The 18811-nt window shown below is 36.4% G+C and overlaps 1 protein-coding gene across 1 annotated transcript in view; it reads left to right on the top strand.

Moving 5' to 3' along the window:
• Positions 1–5248: 5248 nt before the first annotated feature.
• Positions 5249–18811, top strand: part of LOC150083312 (lachesin-like) — a 271161-nt gene continuing 257598 nt past the window's right edge. The window contains exon 1 of the mRNA XM_090377171.1: positions 5249–5541. Coding sequence (XP_090233297.1) covers positions 5493–5541 — 49 coding nt within the window. The 5' untranslated portion in view covers positions 5249–5492. The remainder of the gene's footprint in view (positions 5542–18811) is intronic.

The following is an 18811-nucleotide window of genomic DNA, read 5'->3' as shown; positions in this document are numbered from 1 at the left end:
CAAAATGAAACTGACTGCGGGCAAACACTAAAACAAAAGGACGAGTAATAAATCAATGAACAAAGTACAACGCCGGCTGTAGTTCTCCCATAATATGTCCAGCGAAAGAGGAGTACTATGTATTATTCTCATTAACAGTAATGTTCATCTGCAGCAGAAATGGACGACGCAAGATTAAGCAGGTAAGTGTAGCTGATATATTAAGGCTTCCCACATTACCGAACATAAGAGAAAATAGCAGAATGCGTTAAGCTTAGCTTCTTTGGCATTTATACGAAACTGGGCACCTCCTAAAATTTCCTTAAAAATCTTATCTGAATCATGAAGTCATGCTTTCACGTATCATCTGAAACCTCTTATTTTGTACTCAAAAATAGCTCAGTTTCTTACTGAAATATCGCATGGAGGCTGGAACTAATGAACGGGCACTGCTCTCCTCATTAAATGAAATGGCAGCGCAGAAACCATTTAATAGTGTAACTTTATCCAAAAAAACGCAGGAAATTTGAAATTCAGTTAAAAATAAAGGGACTGTGCTATTTTTTAGATGCTTTCGCATATGCGTAAAACCCCTAGATCCGTCTACATAAACAACTTTAACCTTTTGATCCATTAATAATCGACTCCCAGTACGTGGATTTTCAAAAGCTTTTTTAGAAAACTTGTCGAGCCATCCTAAATTTCATTAGAATCGGACAAAACAGAAATCCAGCAATTAATATTATTTCTTTTCTCCATACATATTATTGAAGCTGAGGCGCTGGTTGTTATGTCTATTGCCATGCTCAAATGGAGCCATCACTGAGCAAATATGGCGGATGAGCTGAAAAGAAATGTCCTTGATTCGCACATATGAAAGTCGTTGCTTTTTTTGTTATCCATTTGTTAAATATGTAAATCATGAATTATTACCATTTACTTATTATGTTAATCACAGAAGAAACATTAAAGACGTATTATATTTCAATTGTTATTAAAATCCAGAAGGAAATAAGTGAAGTAGGTTACAAAAATGTTGACCGAATACTACGATCTGAGGTACCTCTTGTTTGTTTATTTTATTAAATCATAGAATATCTGTGGAGTACTTGTTGCATTTAAAATTTCATTAAAACTCCAGGTTTAAATAAATTATTTTCACATCTGCTTTGCTAGAATATAAGTCAAGTCATGAAAGAAAGAAATTGTTCCAGTTTTCTTAACGCATTTAGTTACATAATTAGATAGCCATCGAATTAGACTACTCTCATTCCCCCTCTTAAAATTTGTATTAAGACCTTTTTTTAAAAATTGTATTTTTCCGTATTAAAACTGCTTTTAAATAAAACTCGACTACCAACGGAAAATAAATAATATAAAATTATAAAAAGCTAAAATTCGTAAAAAATCAATTCTGAACTGCAATGAGATATTTTAAAACAATTTGTGACTTAAAGTATTGCTAATAGAGAAGTATATGAATTGTTACCAATCTTTATAAACACTATTTTGACGTTTGTCCATAAAGGCAGTTCTATATCTGATAAATAAAATATTCTTCGCAATCTATTTCCTTTATAAAATATTAATATAGAAAGCAAGACGCATGATATCTCTTTCAATTCAATTATTTTAAATGCAGATTCTACAGAAGAAAGATATTTTCAAAGTTTTTTTAAAAAAATCATTAAAAAATCATCATAAAGTCAAATTAAAATAAATTATATATGGTATTACTTCGTAGCAACGTTTTCTGAATAAATTGCGAATCAAAACTTGTATTTTATCTTCGAAATACTAAAGAATTAATTCAGCAAAAAAGGTCTGTTATTAGATAATTGTCAAACATTTTTGTTATACAATTAGTTATAAGCGTCATCGTGGAAATAAAAATGGTGTGTGAATAAATCTTTAAATATCGAATTTAATGAGCTGATGCCTAATTAAAAATCAACTTGAAACTATACATATGATGGTGTCTTCAAGAAGACAAGAAACCCAATACAAGAAAGAATAGTAAAAACATTATGGTATTTGGAATAAACCATCGGTTATGGAGTCTCTTATTACTACTATTTCTACTCTTAACATTCCCAAAATAAAATCCCATCCTTCAAGAGTTGGTTATTAACTAATAAAGAATTTCATCGGTTCTTTACCTCTGCTGTTCATGTAGCAGCAGCTCGATGACGACGAACCTGGTGGGAACCTTTGCTGATTACGTACCTCTTTGTGGAACGTGCTCATTCGCAGAAATTAGTTTAGAAAGCTGAGAGAGAGAAAGTGATCACCTTTCTTAGTTAACTCTTAAGTTATGAGTCGTGTAGCTGCCTACTTCCTCAGTCAAGAAACAAGTGCATCACGTGACTACCGAGTCGGATTAAGAACGAGAACAACACATCTGAAAATCATGACAGCTTAACTCGCTGAAACCTAATCACACTTCGCTTATGCAATGAGATAAATCCGTCCATTACGTGAAGCCAAGTTACAGGTGTTTTTTTCCTTCCTTTTTTTGCATTTAAATCGAATGAATAAAAGAATAAAGCAGAAACGCGCCGGTTATGTTGAAATTATCATAAAAGTCGTGACACGCTACGGGTTATGACTCCGTTTTGCGACGAAACAACCATAAAACTCAAGAGTTCCCCGGAAACAAATAAACCTTGAGAATCATTGCTGATTTGTACATTTTACTGCATATAGATGAAAAATACTCTTTGGAGAAACTACGAATGCAATCGCTCTTTGTGATTCTGACCGGAATATTTTTATAAAAGATATTTCCTTTGTTTTTATCCAAAGAGATCTTGCTTTAGCTTAAAATAAACATTCAAATCAAACTATACTGGCACTTTGGTTTGTTGCCTATTATTTATTACAAAGCAAACTTAAATCATCAATAGGCAAATCACCAAACATTCAGAGAAGAAATGAAACAAGTTTGATAATGTACCGTTATATACATTTCTGGTGAGTTCGATAATCAATAATTCCTAACTTGTACTCAAGAAATGTTTGCCAAATATTTTAATACGTGATATGTAGGCCTACTTCCTGGATGTACAGGGAAAATGAGTTAATCTATTGACATGAAATTTGGTACAACGATCCTAAGAATATTCCAAATAAGTCCTAGTATTCTGAAAAGAATCGCAGTTCCTGTTCTAAATTTAAAGCAATGTTTCTTTAGGACAGAAGAAAACTGAGGATATGGAGATGAAACTGGATTTAAAACCTTCCCATGTACCAATAAAACATGCGCTGAAAATTTCATTCCGATCCACCCTTCCCTTTATAGAACAATGGCCAAATATACTGCTCCTTTACATAGCATACAATTTATTTTCTATATTTAATGTAGAAAATTATATAAAAAATTCAAAAAGACCAAAATATAACATGCCGTGAAATGCGACCATTAAGAATCGAATTCTACATGCTTTTAATACGACGGTTGGAGATGATTATACAGTTTAATGCAGTCAGCTGAATAATGAATGAAGCAGAGGAATAGTTTGTCAATATTTCAGAATGCGACAGAGTTAAATGGTAAGAGATAAAGATTTAAAGGTAACTTCTCAGATAGTCGACTTCTGAAAACATTCGGCTTTCAGAAAAGGATGTTTTTTGGATATTAAGCAGATTTCACAATTGCGCGTGTTATCTACGATAATTTAATTGCATTTCTGCACTGTATATAGTGCATTTTGCTGGGGACAAAACACTGCAAGAGATTGCAACAGTACCCACGACTCCATCTATACCGATTGTAATTTATGCGAGTTTTTGAGGGCACGAGCAGCATGTTACCGCTGGATCTTATAACCAAAAAGAACATTTTATCTGCTGTTGAAAAATCATCACAACAGAGTGAAAACAGAAACCACAGCGGATCTGAAGTAACAGCATCTTGGAAGACGCGTTAAATATTAACATTCCAAATGTGCATCAGCTGTGGCAGTCAAACGTCCCATAGGCCGATTTTCATTAGGTTTACTGTCGCGCAGCGTAGCCCATTCATGATCGAATGGATATGCCAAACTAGTACATGGAATACATAAGCCAGAATACGAAAGGAGATTTCTGATCATGGCTGCAGAGCTGCACAGTAGTGTCTTCCTCTTGAGAGGGTTCATTTGCCTCTATATATAAGCTATGGATCGGTGATATTCTTGAAGACCCTCAAAGGTATCCGAAAGGCACTGTGCTGGGTGATAGTCAGACAATATTGTTCATGTATTTTTGTAGCTTCTTTTATTCGTGTGTTCTTTGGTCGATTTTATATTTCCTGGATGAAAAAACGTCTGAGACCGATTAACTCAGCCACATCATGAAAAAGGTCATTAAATTCCTCACGTAATCGACGGGACTCGAACTCGGGTCTTTTCCACCGTAGCACGTCGATCATACCAACTGTGCAACCCACGAAACCATTAATGCGTTTAATATTTCCCAAACTAACACTGATATATATAATAATTAATTTACTAATTAAGATGCTAATGGATCACCTCTTTCTTCCTCTTCCGGTAGAATAACTTCTTTTTTTTTCTTTGTAAGACTGAAAACTACAGAAATGGAAACACATTACCATAAATATAATATAACCAAAATCATATTAATAAGAAACATAAACTTGACGTCGAACGTTTGTTAAGGCATCTCTGAGCAACGTATTAAGAAAATAAATGTAAAAACCTATTTATAATATAAGCTTTCTTCGTGTGGTCCATCAATAGCGCATCTCAAATAACGCGTACTGATAATAAAATATCTTCCCAAGAAGCAAAGATGTCAGATAAAATGCAAAAATAATCCACCAGATTTCCAAACTTAATTAGTGTCACTCTCATCGACCAAAGAAATCATATCACGCAGTTAAAAAAAAAAGCCTCCAAGTCTAAAGGGCTAGAATAAATAGGCAGAACAAGATTGTGAATGAGATACCGAGTGTGGAAGAGAGTGAAAGACGGAGGAAGAGTCTTATAATACAACTATCTCCTTGAGAGAAATGGAAGAGCTACAGGAAAAGCCTATAAATTCGTGTGGGAGGAGCTTCGCATCTTCTGCTCTTCGTCTTCGGAAGCCACCCGAATTGTTTAGCCAAGACTATCACTTCTTCCTTCATTCCCACGTGCAAACTGTACGAGTTAGGGCGCACGCGCCGTTTCAGCATGGGCATACGGTGCTCGGAGCATGAATGCCGATAAGCGGCTCCTTATAATCTCATTTCACAATGGCAGTGGTGGCACCAGCAATAGGAAGTTAAGACAAGGAATGTATACACACACGCATCATAGGAGTGGCCACATAAACTTCTAGTTGGAACAAAGCCTTCCTTCTTCTTAACTCAGATGTAAGCAGCATAAGAATACGCGACCTCCAAAACTGTCAGGGTCCGGATATTAAGGCATTTCCTCTGACGGAGAACACGTGTGTTTACTGGCGGCCTCCTGGAGTCTCCTAACAAAACTGCACATCTCCCTCTTGTGATCAGCTCAGCCTACAACATGAGAAACCTATGCAGTGGATGTGTAATAGCCTTTCTGTATTTGCAAGGTGAGGAAACGCTGTCCGTATTTTTAAAGCGGTAATAATTTTGCTGATTCTTACGAATACTTTTGAAGAGTAGGCTTATGGTACATGTGTTTCCATAATATTAAAATATCTTTCAATTAATTTTTTTTAATCGTTTGTAACCGTATAAAGCTCTTATTCCTTTATCGGAGTATTATCTTGAGTGTCATCCCCGATATTTTCAAAGACAAAGACAACTCCGCTTGCTAAAACGCGTGACTTCGTCGTACAAAGAGTTCACGACTACCCTGTTGACTTTTCTAAAGAAGCTGTAATTAAACCTGATGCGTACACAATCTTTACATCCCATGAGGATTTGCCTGCACTGAGATAATAAGTTGGTTAAGAGAATTTATTTTTAAATAATAATTAGCGGGACAAATAAATTTCTTTTAAAAACCATTAAATGTATTGATCAACGTACCCATTGAGTTACTTGCAAATTCCTGTCTCGCAACGGATAGAGTGCTGATACGAAAGTCAATTACTTCCTCCTTCGACAGACGACCGTTGTGGGTCAAGCTCCTTTGGTATCGCTGCATCAGTCATTCGAATATCAACAAGTAATGTCAGGTACGCAAAGGAGTATTTCTGGCTATTATCCACAATTCGCGTGGGCGCTGTCTACTCTATGAGGACATAAAATCATCTTGGATGAGGATGCATTCAACATACGAATGAACAAAAGGCAGACGAATTTCATAGTCATAGAAAAGTGAATTAACATTTCAGATATCTCCCTCCAGTCGAATATTAATTTATAGCTGCATTATATTTTAAAGTTCCAAACAATGGACAATTTTCCTTCCATTGGACTTTGCTCAATTCTTACACAATATCGAATTATTGTAAACAACTTAGAAATGAGTGGCAAAAGCTGCCACATTCAAGTCCAGAATATCCACAATAGCCACAAATTCGAGAAGCACAAACCATCTGATAAATTCAAAAATTAATTAAACGAAACAATTCCTTAATAAATTCTTAATGCCCTTTCTCAGAGATAACTACAATACGCTTCACTGTAATACATGATAGGTTATGTTATATATGGGGTTATATTACATCCACAGCTCTCATTTTAATGTTATTTCTTCTTTCAGGGGTTATTTCCAGATCAACTGCTTCGAGTCAACAAATGGTGGTGATGAACGCAACTTAAATTTTACGGCTGGATGCCCTTCCTAACGCCTGTCTTAACATTGTGTTCTACTGATGGGTTTTCTGCTTGTAAAGATGGGACAACACCTAAAATTCCAGGAGACCGATTAACTCTAGCGATATACAGTGGCACGACCACTGTATACCACTTGAGCTTACTCCTGAAGGTGGCAGACATCGTAAAACAAGAAACTATTCCGACATCTTCAAGGATACGCGAAAATTAAAGTTGTTGCTCGCTTACTTTCTTCAATAATATCCTCTGATGTTACCATAGCAACGTACATCTGATACCACAGTCTAGTTTCGTTGTGACATCATTCCCTACTCTGTTTTGGAGAAGATTTTCAGAAGTAGGTCAATCTATCGTGGAAGTAACAGTTGTGGAGACGGACACTACCCGAGTGTTACTGTTTAATATAATACCATTTAACTGTAAATTTTTACTTCAGAATTTGAGGAAGTGGTTAATGATTTCTTTATTTTCTCGGCAATTATGACAGCCTGTTTGAAACAAAAAGAAATTTATCACTTTTTGAGGACTTTTGCGAGTCTCGAAGTTAGTTAACTCGGCCTAAATATAATCTCCTACGAGCATATTCAAACACCTCACTCCAGATATCAGGAATGCTATAACAACCATGAAAACGTGCCAAAATGAATGCAACGTGTTATAAAAACATTATTCAAAGCATTTTAGTGTGCACCGAAACAAAATAATGCCTCAAGTATCTTAAGTACACGTTTGATTTCCATTACTCATAAAATATTATCATAAATATCTCATTCTATTTTAAGCGGTTTTCTATTTCATGTTTTTCTGTCATCGGAAGATTACAACATCATCATGAACATCAACGCAATCGTACTAGCCCAGATATGGGTTTCTGAAATACGTAACTTACTTATTGACGTAAAATTATAAAGGCAAAATTTAGCAAATTGCTATATTTATTTAATGCTTTCAAATCAGCATAGAAATCATCGAAGGCCAGTATTTTATACATTTGTTGCCAGGTTAAAGAAAAACCAAGCAGTAAACGATTGTCCACCGATAGCACTCTCACTGATGAGTTTGGTTAGAAACGCATATGAAGGCATCGTTAACGATATAGTGAATGGTTTCGTGGGCCAAGAAAGAGATTCTCTGGATGTAATTTTTGTGCTATGGCACATACTTGCGAGGAAAATGGCAAATACTAAGAATCAGGAAAGAATATTTGGTAGAGCAGAGCAGAGAAAGAAAGTGGGATAGAGGAACAACCTTCTTAGAGTCCTATAAACATATATGGGAAAGAAAACAAAAGACTCCATAAGATAGTAAGCAGCTCTCTCCAAATAATATATAGGAATCTATACATTACCACTTGTGGAAATATTTCTTAATTTCTCTTCTCTCACAGAACTGGATAATAATATTCACGCTTCGCTCAATTCTAATATTCAAGGTATCAAAAAATAAATAAATAAACACTCTCTCTGCCAAAATTTGTTTCCTTCAGATATATCTTAGTAATTATACACTAGATAGGTTTGGCCAGAAACAAACCTGACTAATTAGGTCAGAGTGTGAAAAAAATCCCATTAAAACTTCTTTAATCCAGACGGACTAGAACCCACTTCTACAAGATGTGGATTGCGATTGTATCCACTGGGCCAGCCGCAATAGGTGGATCACCTGAAGCATTTATGCAATAAAGATTGAAGGAGTCTCGTTTTGAAGGAACATGTCTTAAAATATGCCCTCGTGAGTAGAGCTGGTAGAATCGCCATCCTCTCCACATGGGGAGGAAAAGACCAGAGTTTGAGTTCTGTCGATGATATGAGGAATATTTATGGGTCTTTTTCAAAATATGGCTGAGTTAATCGGTCTGATGCGAGGGTATCATGGTATTTTCCTCCTGGAAACTGGGGTTTTTCGTCCAGCAAACAGAAAATCGACCACAGAACACACGGAATTTATAGAAAAGACTCAGGTTCAAGTCCAATCGATGACGTTAGAAATTTTTATGGGCCTTTTTAACAACGTGGCTGAGTTAATCAGTAATCAAGAAAGGGTAGCATAGTTTTTTATCCCGGAAACTCGGGTTTTTCGTCCAGAAAACCTACCACAGAACACGCGAAATTTACAGACAGTATATACGGAGCAATATTGCCTTAGTCGCTGATGCTCCTAAAAACCCAACTACAACAGTTTAAAACGTAAAGCATTAATTAATAAAATGAAAATGGTTGGTTGGTTATGATTTTTTACGGAACATCGGTATCTTAGGTCATAATGCGCCAAGTCAAAATATTAAAATGGTACAGCAATTAATACATTAAATGCTGCCATTATAAAGAAAACTAAGCAGTAAATAAGCGTTATGTAAATACGATGAATATTCTTCAGGAATAATCTCAGCTTTTATAAACAGCCGTTACATGAAATACCAACATAAGATCTTGCTATTTGTGAGATGGAAAATTCAAGCGGAAGAAACAGAGAAGATAATTTAAAAGGAAAGTTTACTAAGGTGGAATAAAACTAAAAAGTTTTCTGCAACCCAACGTGATGCTGACTGGGCAAGCTCTGATGGACACAATCTACGAAGCATCACTATCCGGAGTTATATCATATAAAGAACAAAAGGGGCCTAGCTTGAGAAGCTGTTCAAAAGGTACAATAAAAGAACAAGATTTTAGTCTCGCGTGCGAGCGAACCATTTATACAACATTCAGAGAGCAAAAGTCCAGCTGGACTTCGTTATAATTCCGTTTCTTTTGACTAGCTTCCCTCTCACGGAAAAAGTAAAAGCAAAGAAACATTTTTTAAACAAAACAAAAAGGTCACAGGATTGTAGTGTCTCAATCCAAAGAAATGAGCGGCTAATAGCAGCATACGCGTACAAATTAGAATTCTAGCAACAATCCTTCTTAAGGGTTGAAAACAATTTACAAGGCATATTAATGGAACTCTTAGAATGTCTCTGAGTAAAGTAAATATTGCAATTAATTCATTCTCCAGTTCTAAATTAATTGAAGACAGTGCAAATAGCTAAATTACGAGCGCACATATTCATAAAATGATAAAAATTTTAGCCCACTCAGAAAACGCTAGGACATTAAAATTCTGCTGTTATATAAAATATGATCTAATATAACTTCAGTGTTAGACTACAGCGACAGGAAAACCCTCTATTAATATTCTATGGTGAATTACAAATAGTGTAGCCATTGGTTTAAAGGAATGTAGCAGATGTTAGAAGTGAATAGAAAAGTATCACGAAAAAAAAAAAACTAATCTGAATAGCGTAATTGCTTTTCCATTCCGAGGAGGTGCATTCTATTGAATCTAGATTCATCCCAAGAAGCCCAGACTTTTCTTAAGAATCATGACTTAGATATTAAAGAAAATACCGAATATGACAACCAGAGTTATGAATTTTCGAATCTAATTTCATCATGCGAAAAAAAAAAGTCATATTTCACCAGTTGAACTTCAAATTTTCTAAAAGAAAGCTTTCTAATTATCTCTTGTCGGCTAAACTTGTAATAAAATTAACGGTATCAAGAAAAAGCCTTGAACACACCATTCTTTTTCCTCAGGTTTTATATTTCAGGTAATTTCTAATCAAGAATCAGCTTTGCATATTTGTTTTTTTTTCTTAATTCAGTCAAATTGCGTGCAAATGGAAATTTAAATACGGTATGAAGAGTATATTATTTAAAAGAAAATTAAATTTCACAAATATTTAAATTCATATTTGTAAAAGAAATCAATGGCTTTAAGGAACATTAACTTTCACTCACACCGACACTCAAAATAACTTATGATACGTCTTAAATCCTAAGCTTGGAGTTACTGATCTTTCTTTCCAATCTACCTATCTGTATCGCATATTGTTAACTATTTAATGATTAACTGGTTTAATTAATAAAATAGTCATTAACGTCAAGTACAGAACATATACTACCTGAATACCTAACCCTTCTCCAACCAAAAAAAAGTTACTCTTTCTGTTCCATTCACCAGAGTACAATTCTCTATTAAAAACTTTTCTTTGAAACTTCCTCTAGCTCACATGTCATCCCGATCTATTATTTGCTAATTTAAAACAAACTTTAGGTGCATCATTCCCTTAGCTTTGATTTTCAAGGAGGTGGCATACAATAATAATTTTTAGAAAAGTGAAAGTGTTTGAGAACGTTTGCTTTCATTGCACAAACGTGGAAGAGAAGGGACTTCATTTGTGGCTGGAATAAAGAGATCCTGCCATTCTCTTGCATTTTTGTACATTCTATGAGGATAGGCCTGATAGTAGTGATGATGAGGATAGGCCTAATTATAGTGATGACACCGAAGAGGAGGGTGATCCTCGTTTCTTAAAAAATAAACATCAGCAATATTTGCGTGACCTATTCAAAGATGAAATAATATTACTTCCTGTTGGCGTTTTGATCTGAAGCTTGAAGGGCACTGTTCAAAAGTTGGTTTGATACTTCGAAGCGTGTTGTCATGTTGATTTTTGACAGATCTGTCACCAAGGCACGCATTTCTTCCCGATTTCTGGTGTATAGTCTTGATATGGAACATTCCTTTTGCCATCAGATCGCGAGACAACTGATTTGGCAGCACTGGCGGTTAATTCGTTTTCTGGAATTGCCAGATGTCCCGGGACCCAATAGAAGTATACGTTTCTCCCAAATTCAGCTAAGGTATTCAATAAAGTGATTATCTCCTTTAAAACTGGGAAAAAAACATGGTGTTTTTTCAGGTCTTGGAATGCATTGAAATACTCTGAGAAAATTATATTCTTTTGGATGTCAGAGGACTTCCATGCTTCAGGGCCACCTGAATTGCTAGTTCGGCAGAAATTATGTTCTGAACTCGGATGGCAATTGGTAAGCCAATGAAAATTTTGGGAAAAATGCGGCTATTCCAACATGGCTGTCGTTCTTTGACCCTCTGTATGTACCACAACATAGTTTTGGAATTTATCCACATAAACATGGTACAGTTGCAAGAAATTTTCTTCGGGTAGTACATATTTTTTCCCATTTATGGAGATAGATCACGTGAGGTGGAGCCATTCCAAGGGGCAAGTAAGATAGGGAGGTATTTACAACCTTATCAAAAGTAAGATTTAATTATACTACAAATGTTTGATTCTCATGCTTAAAGGTTTCTAGCAGTAGGGAGGTTCGGGTATAACGTGTTGTATTGAGGAGTGCAAAGCGTCTGCCCGTTTGGATGTTCAAGCATAGCTCTTATTTTATATGCATAGCATAATCGTAAATTGTCTTCTGATAAAGAGAAGGTGTTCATGGGCTTCTAAAATATGATTAACTATTGAAGACGAGAGTGGTTCGTGCCATACATGTTTTTTGCATGACACGAAATAATAAGATCATGTGCAAACCTTGCTGTATCAACAGTTTTTGAGAGTTTGACAATGAAGTCATTGTTTGCAAGAGGGCAGCTCTGGGGAACTCTTTCTTCTTAAACAAAGAAGACTTGCCAAAACTTCTGTCCAAAGATCAGAATTTGTCCGCAATGTCCATTGTGATGTAATCTGCATAAAATATTCCAAACTGCCAAGTGTCTTTCTGATGTCAAAGCAAACCATTACATGGTTTTCCAATCTAATAAATGCAATCCAAATTACAGTTCTATATGATTACTAATATATCGTACTGATCTATTTAAAAGAATACCAAATTGCACAGAATGAAGAAGTTTGAAGTCAAATATACAATAGCAGTCGACGATTTGCCATTGTTTAGAGAATTTTGTGAAGGCGACACGCCTATATTAAGGAGGGGTCGTTGGATCTATAGCCGGTTTCAGGAAGGCAAGAACTGTAACATGATTTCTGTTTGCTAGACGAAACACTCGGGAGAAAAACCATGTTATCCTCTGAAACAATTCGGTACTTAGTTCCTATATCACTGAATAGTGAATTTTATCCGGTTCTACAGTATTGTGCCTAAATGATGAGAGAACTCTACACATTTCATTGATTGTAAAGGGAGTTGTACTGTTCGTCTCCTGTTGAAGGAAATTGCCTTTATGAATTTCTTTCGTATCCTCAGAAATCTGGTGTGCAACTTTCTATTGCTGATGTTTCGGAAAATGTCTCCCCCTAAAATTAGCAATTTTTGAAGAATCTTCGATGCTATGTCCTCGCAATTCCATGATAGGCAGAGAAGGAATCTGGTAGTATTTACCACTTACTTTCCTGTTCTGAATTTTATGTGTAGGGGTAGCTTGATTTACAGATGAAGCAGAGTGGATCCAAGCGGCCTTTTTATTGCAGAGTCTAAAAAACCTCGCTCTTGTCCGAACGCGTTCATACTGATTACGATTAATGGTCGTTGGACTATGGCGATAGGTATTCCAAGCTTATTTTTTACTGCACGGCACTTGTCACTCCACCAGAGTGAATATATTGATAGTTGGGAAATTGTCCCATCATCCGTAATGACTACTTGTCCTCTAGATCCGTACAAACTTTGCTTAGTTAAAAGAAACAGTTTCGATGAAAAATCGATATTTCATCTATGAAAATTTTTACATTTCCTCTTCTTTCGAAAGAGAAGTCTCCCAGCTCTACCCCAACTTCACTATCAAATGGGGGTTTCTGGTGGTATACAATTTCAAACTACAACTTTGATTGAAAGTAGTGGCAATAGTAGTAATAGGCTTTTAGGAGCATCAGAAACTAAGGCCATATTGCTCCGTGTATACTGTGTGTGTTCTGTGGTCGATTTTCTGTTTGCTGAACAAAAAAAAAAACACCAGAGTTTCCGTGAGAAAACCATGCTGCCTTCACTTGAGACTGACCAACTCAGCCACTTTGTGAAAAAGACACATAAAAACACGTCATCGTCGGGACCCGAATTCAGATCTTTTCCACCTGGTGTGGGGAGGACGGCGATTCTACTAAGATTTTAAAGGGCATTTGACTGAAGACATTTGACAGTGTCCATGAAACATTGGGGTATAAATTTCTTAAAGTAAATCAACAGTGAAGCATGCAGCATTCTCCTAATTTAAGAATATTATTCAATGGCTCTAGTTAGTTCAATTAAAATTAAGATCTGCAATTCCTAATTCCACTCATCATGAACATACTCAAATGCCAATAACTCACCTCTCCCTGAGCCGAATTAAAATGCGTACCACGCAAACAAATTATGTACCATGGAATTTGTTCTGCGATTGACAAGATAACGTAATATCTGTGATCCTTGCGTTTATTCAAGCATGATTTCTGATATTTAAAAAAACCGAAAAAAAAAAAAAATAACTGAAATTAGCATAAAAGCTGCACCACAAAAAAAAAAATTATTCAAAAGGGATGATTCTCTGAAAAGAGTAAAGGCAACATTAAAACTGTATTACCGTTGGAAGTGTGCTGGGTGCCTTATAAAATATTCATCAGTGGGAGAATTATGCGAGACTACAACCGATATCTCGACTCAGTAGGTGGTAAAAAATTGACCATTATCATGTCAGAACCGCGGTTTAAACTAAAGAATCGGAATGATGGTCAATATTTCATATTTTGGTTGATTCTAACAACTAAAAGTGGAACCACGCAGATATAATGTACAAAAATTGATGAATTATCATTTGTCGATCTAACTTTAGCACCTGACACTTGCATGTTTCAAAGGATCTTTCGATACAATATTTAACAACGTGTTGGCTCATCTGGCCTTAACTGCACAATGTATCCTCGTCGCTAGACTCCGAATTAATTTCTGATTTTTTTTTTTTTTTTTTGTACCAGGCAGACCTTGCCAAATTCTGGCAACCCCGCCGTATATTTACAACTATCAAGATCTGAGAGAAGAATCAGTGGGTTATGTGCCTAATCTTCGGTTGAGGATGGGAGAAATGCCTTCTTGCAACGAAGGAAATTTTTGGCATTTTAATCCTTTGTCTCGAAGAAGGCATGTGCTTCTGCAATTGCAGCAGGCTCAGGATGATTAGACTATGTAGGAATGACATTGGTCTGATTACGTTAAAAACAACTCTGGAGGTCAATGGTGGAATACGTAATAGTTGTCCTCTAGCTATCGGAAGGGAAGTCATAATTGATTAGGGTCGGCATAAGATATGCGGTACCGGATATTAACGGTGGGTTGCTTTCCCTTAACATCATTCTTGACATCTGGAAGACAGAGGAAAATTATTATCATCTAAGAATCTCCTTGTGGTGCTGGATGTTGTTATCATCTACACTGGGCAGAACCTTGTGCTGTTCAGTTCTGGAATGTCAAAATGTGCGGATGCACTGCAATTCTTATCTTTGTGAGAGTGAGCTGGGTGAACTTCAGACATTGTCGCATACTCTTAAATGGCTGTACCTCATTTTCTGCACGATAGTGTAAATCGTATCTGTAATAATATTTGTAGGCTATTGTAATAAACGGCGAAATGCCATAATTTACCAGGGAACTCTTGGTACTTTAAATAAATAAAAATATCATACAAGCAACAATGTCCAAAGCCCATCCAAAATTTAATAGCGAACAAGCAATGGAATAGTGCACTGAGCCATTGAGGTTAGTCTTACTCATATTCCGTGACGACGCTATTCTCAGTGTAAGAATAAAATCACGACTGGAAGCACCAGAGTACAGTTTTAAGACGTCTCACTCGGTCTCAACCAGGGAACACAAATCAACAGCCAAGTTCAGCTTTTTCTTTCTCTCTCCCTCCCTCGCTCCATAAGAAATTCTCACCACCTTGAAAAGGTCAGAATGTGCCCAAGATGAAGAATACACCAGCACAAAAAGCTCAGCGTGACACAAGTTCAGATACCTTGGAACTGTAATTATTCACAAGAGGCAGAATTTTGATCCATTCTTCCTTCAAGTACAGCGCTCAATTCACTACTGATTGTGGATGTTGGCCTGTTCTGACCGAAGCTCCAGTCCTTCCCAAACGTGTTCATAGTGTGGTTTAAGTTGAAGTTCTGGAAAAGAGGTCAGTTAAACAGTTTCACGCCAATTCTCTTCAATCCAATTCACTAGAGGCTGTTTCCTATGATATGGTGCACTGTCATGTGAAAAAGAAAAGGACCCTCCCTGTAGTTTTGCCACAGTACGAAGAGTGGAAATATCCACAATGTCAATATACTGCATGGCACTCATTTTTCCTGGAATAATGACCAATGGTCTAAGCCTAAAGCACAAGAAACACCCCCGCCTAACTTAACAGTTGAAATCGACACGATGGCATTCTTCAGCCATTCACCAGACCCAACACGGCCATCATATCGGAAAGTCGTGTACCGTGATTCGTCACTCCAAATCCACATACAAAACATGAGTTTTGAGGGACTCGTTTCTTCTTACTCAGTTATGAACAATCCCACCAAATTTATGATTTCTTGGAATCGCTTTTCTATGTCTCTACACCCTCAGAAGGAACTAAGTGTCTCCTTAAAAGAGGACCGTACTTCAAGATATCCGGAATCACGAACTTTAATAAGAATATTAAATGGGCATGTCTTGTCCAAAAGTATGAGTATGGACAATGGCTGCTGTAGTGTAATGTGGACTGCCTAGAAAATAAAATAAATATTTAATATAATTGAACCTGCACACTCTACCCAGTATCTGTTTCACACTTAAATCAAAATTTACTCATTTGTAAATCAGAAAATACCCTGGGTAAAAGTGTATTTGTAAATAAAACATGAAATATTTCGACAGGAGGGGCCTACAAGTACTGTAATGTCACCCAAGGTGCACTGCGGATAGCTTAGTTTGTAATTGACATCCTCCTGACATATTCGTTCGTCGGTGAATCCCATTAGATTAATAAACATAATATGTAGTGCACTGCATTCCGTGATGCTTGGGTTGTTCTCCCTAAGTAATCGTCCTTGTACTAATATCAGTTCCTGTAGCTTCCCTGAACTCCTGGTTGACAGTATTCAACGAGGACTGACTGGATATACGTGCCACCCTTCTGAGCGTTCCATGGTCAATTTCTGTCAATATCTTCAGCCTATCGTAAAGTTTGCTGTAATAGCACTATGACGTTTCTATTTGAAAATTACGTCAGCCACCATTGATCTGGAGTTTTGTCGCAGTTTTATTGCAATAGCACGAACACATCGACTGCTAATACAGCATGCTATGATGACTCCCCATTGGAAATCACTGAGTTCGACGCTTCGATTCATCTGCTTGCTTCTATCGTGAACGCTTTTATACGTGGATGGAAGGTATGGTCCCTTTTTTTTCCCAAGTCCCAGAGCGTCCGGATACTTTAGCACACACGCATAAAGAAAATCTATTATACATTATCAAAACGATTCTTGAATATATGTTTTTTTCACTATATTGGACTCGAGTTTTGCATCTATAAAGATATGAGCACGTGTGTAGAAATATATTGAATGCGTAATCATTACCATTATAGTACTAGCTCAACATTTATAACACGCATGTCTTAAGGCGACTATATTTAAAGGTATTTGGAAATACCTTTAAATATAGTCGCCTTTCAAAGACATACGGTATTACCAAATTATATCATCATTCACCATTAGGCCTTAAATTCACATCTCAGGGAGTATGACCAAATTCAGCTTTTATAACCAAATTAAAAATAACAGTAAATACAGAGTGTTCGGAAAGTCACTATACACCTATTTCAAAGGAAAATAAGTTAATATTATTAAAAATCGTTTGTTATTGCCGAGTTTTATTTACATAAATAGCCCATTATAATAGATGTTGAAATTGACCTCAACAGGCATTCAAACAGGTTTGAGCACGTTTAAATTTATTTCCGAAAACCTTTAGTTCACCTTGTGCGATACCTCTGATGTGTGCAGTTGCAGCAGTTTGGAGTTCTTGAAGTGATCGTGGGTTTCCTTCGTAAACTTTATTTTTTTCTGCTCCCCCAAATAAAAATCGGGTGGATTCAAGTCTGGTGAACGAGGATGCCACAGATTTTTTGGGTTTATTCCATGAACAAAAATTTCGCGTAGCAGTACCATCGATTGTGTAGCAGTATGTGGAGTGGTGGAATCTTGCTGAAACCATCCATTCTTGATTTCACCTCATTCAATTTGCTGATGAATTAGTAGAGAATATTGGAACAGTACTGTTCAGAGATTGTTTCATTGAACATGGCCCAATCAGTCTTCTAGAAACAGCAATCCACACACATAATCGGGTATTCTGAGCATTCGCACACCCTGATAATCGGAACCACGCCTCATCAGTGAAGAATGCAAGATCCAGAATGCCAATGGTATTTTCAGTGAACTGTTGAAACAAGTGGCACTCGCTTTTGGTGAGCGGCTTTTAATTCTTGGACAACTGTGATTTTGTATGAGAAAAGGGAAAGCTTCTTCCTTACCGCTAAAGGTGCAGTTTCAAGACGATGTTTTGCTGTGTGACAATTTCCGCATTCATTTTGAAGGACTTTACAACACAATCTAAAATATCCAGAAGTTTCTCTTCTATTAGTTTCGGTGGCCTTCCACTACACTCCGCGTCGTGTACAGCATCTGTCTCACGAATTTTGTCTATTAATGCCTGCGCAGCATGCCGATATGGTACTAGAGTATTTGGAAATTTCTTAGGAATTTTCTCAGATGTTTTGCGTATACTCGCCCAAAAACATACGCTGCTCCAATCACAAAATCATCGTTAACGCACCCCACAATCTCAGCCGACTGACCTTGGCACACACGACTATGTGCACGGAGTCTCATCATTTTACACATTGCTGTCATACAGGTGTACAGTGATTTTCCGAACAATGTATTATTAACCATTAATTCTGAATTGATGATTAATGAATATGTATTTAAAGGCAAATTCAGACCTCCATCAAAGAAAGTCTACGGTAATGCCACACTTCATTTTGAAATGTTTATTTTTTTCTTTCATTGATTAAGAATACTCGTACCTTTAATTTAGTAATAAGACATTTTTGAAATTTGACTGCAGTGTGTTATGGGTGTTTAATGACGCATAAGCTACACTGGCTATAGTGCGCCTGTCCATGTAATTGTGTTAGCAAATAATTCAGAATTGAAGGCATTTCAATTTCATTTTTGAAAAACTATTC

Source organism: Mastigoproctus giganteus, chromosome 7 (genome assembly GCF_048544385.1).
Source record: "Mastigoproctus giganteus isolate SK-2022 chromosome 7, ASM4854438v1, whole genome shotgun sequence".
NCBI lineage: Eukaryota > Metazoa > Arthropoda > Arachnida > Uropygi > Thelyphonidae > Mastigoproctus > Mastigoproctus giganteus.
This window is presented reverse-complemented; position numbering and strand designations above follow the sequence as displayed.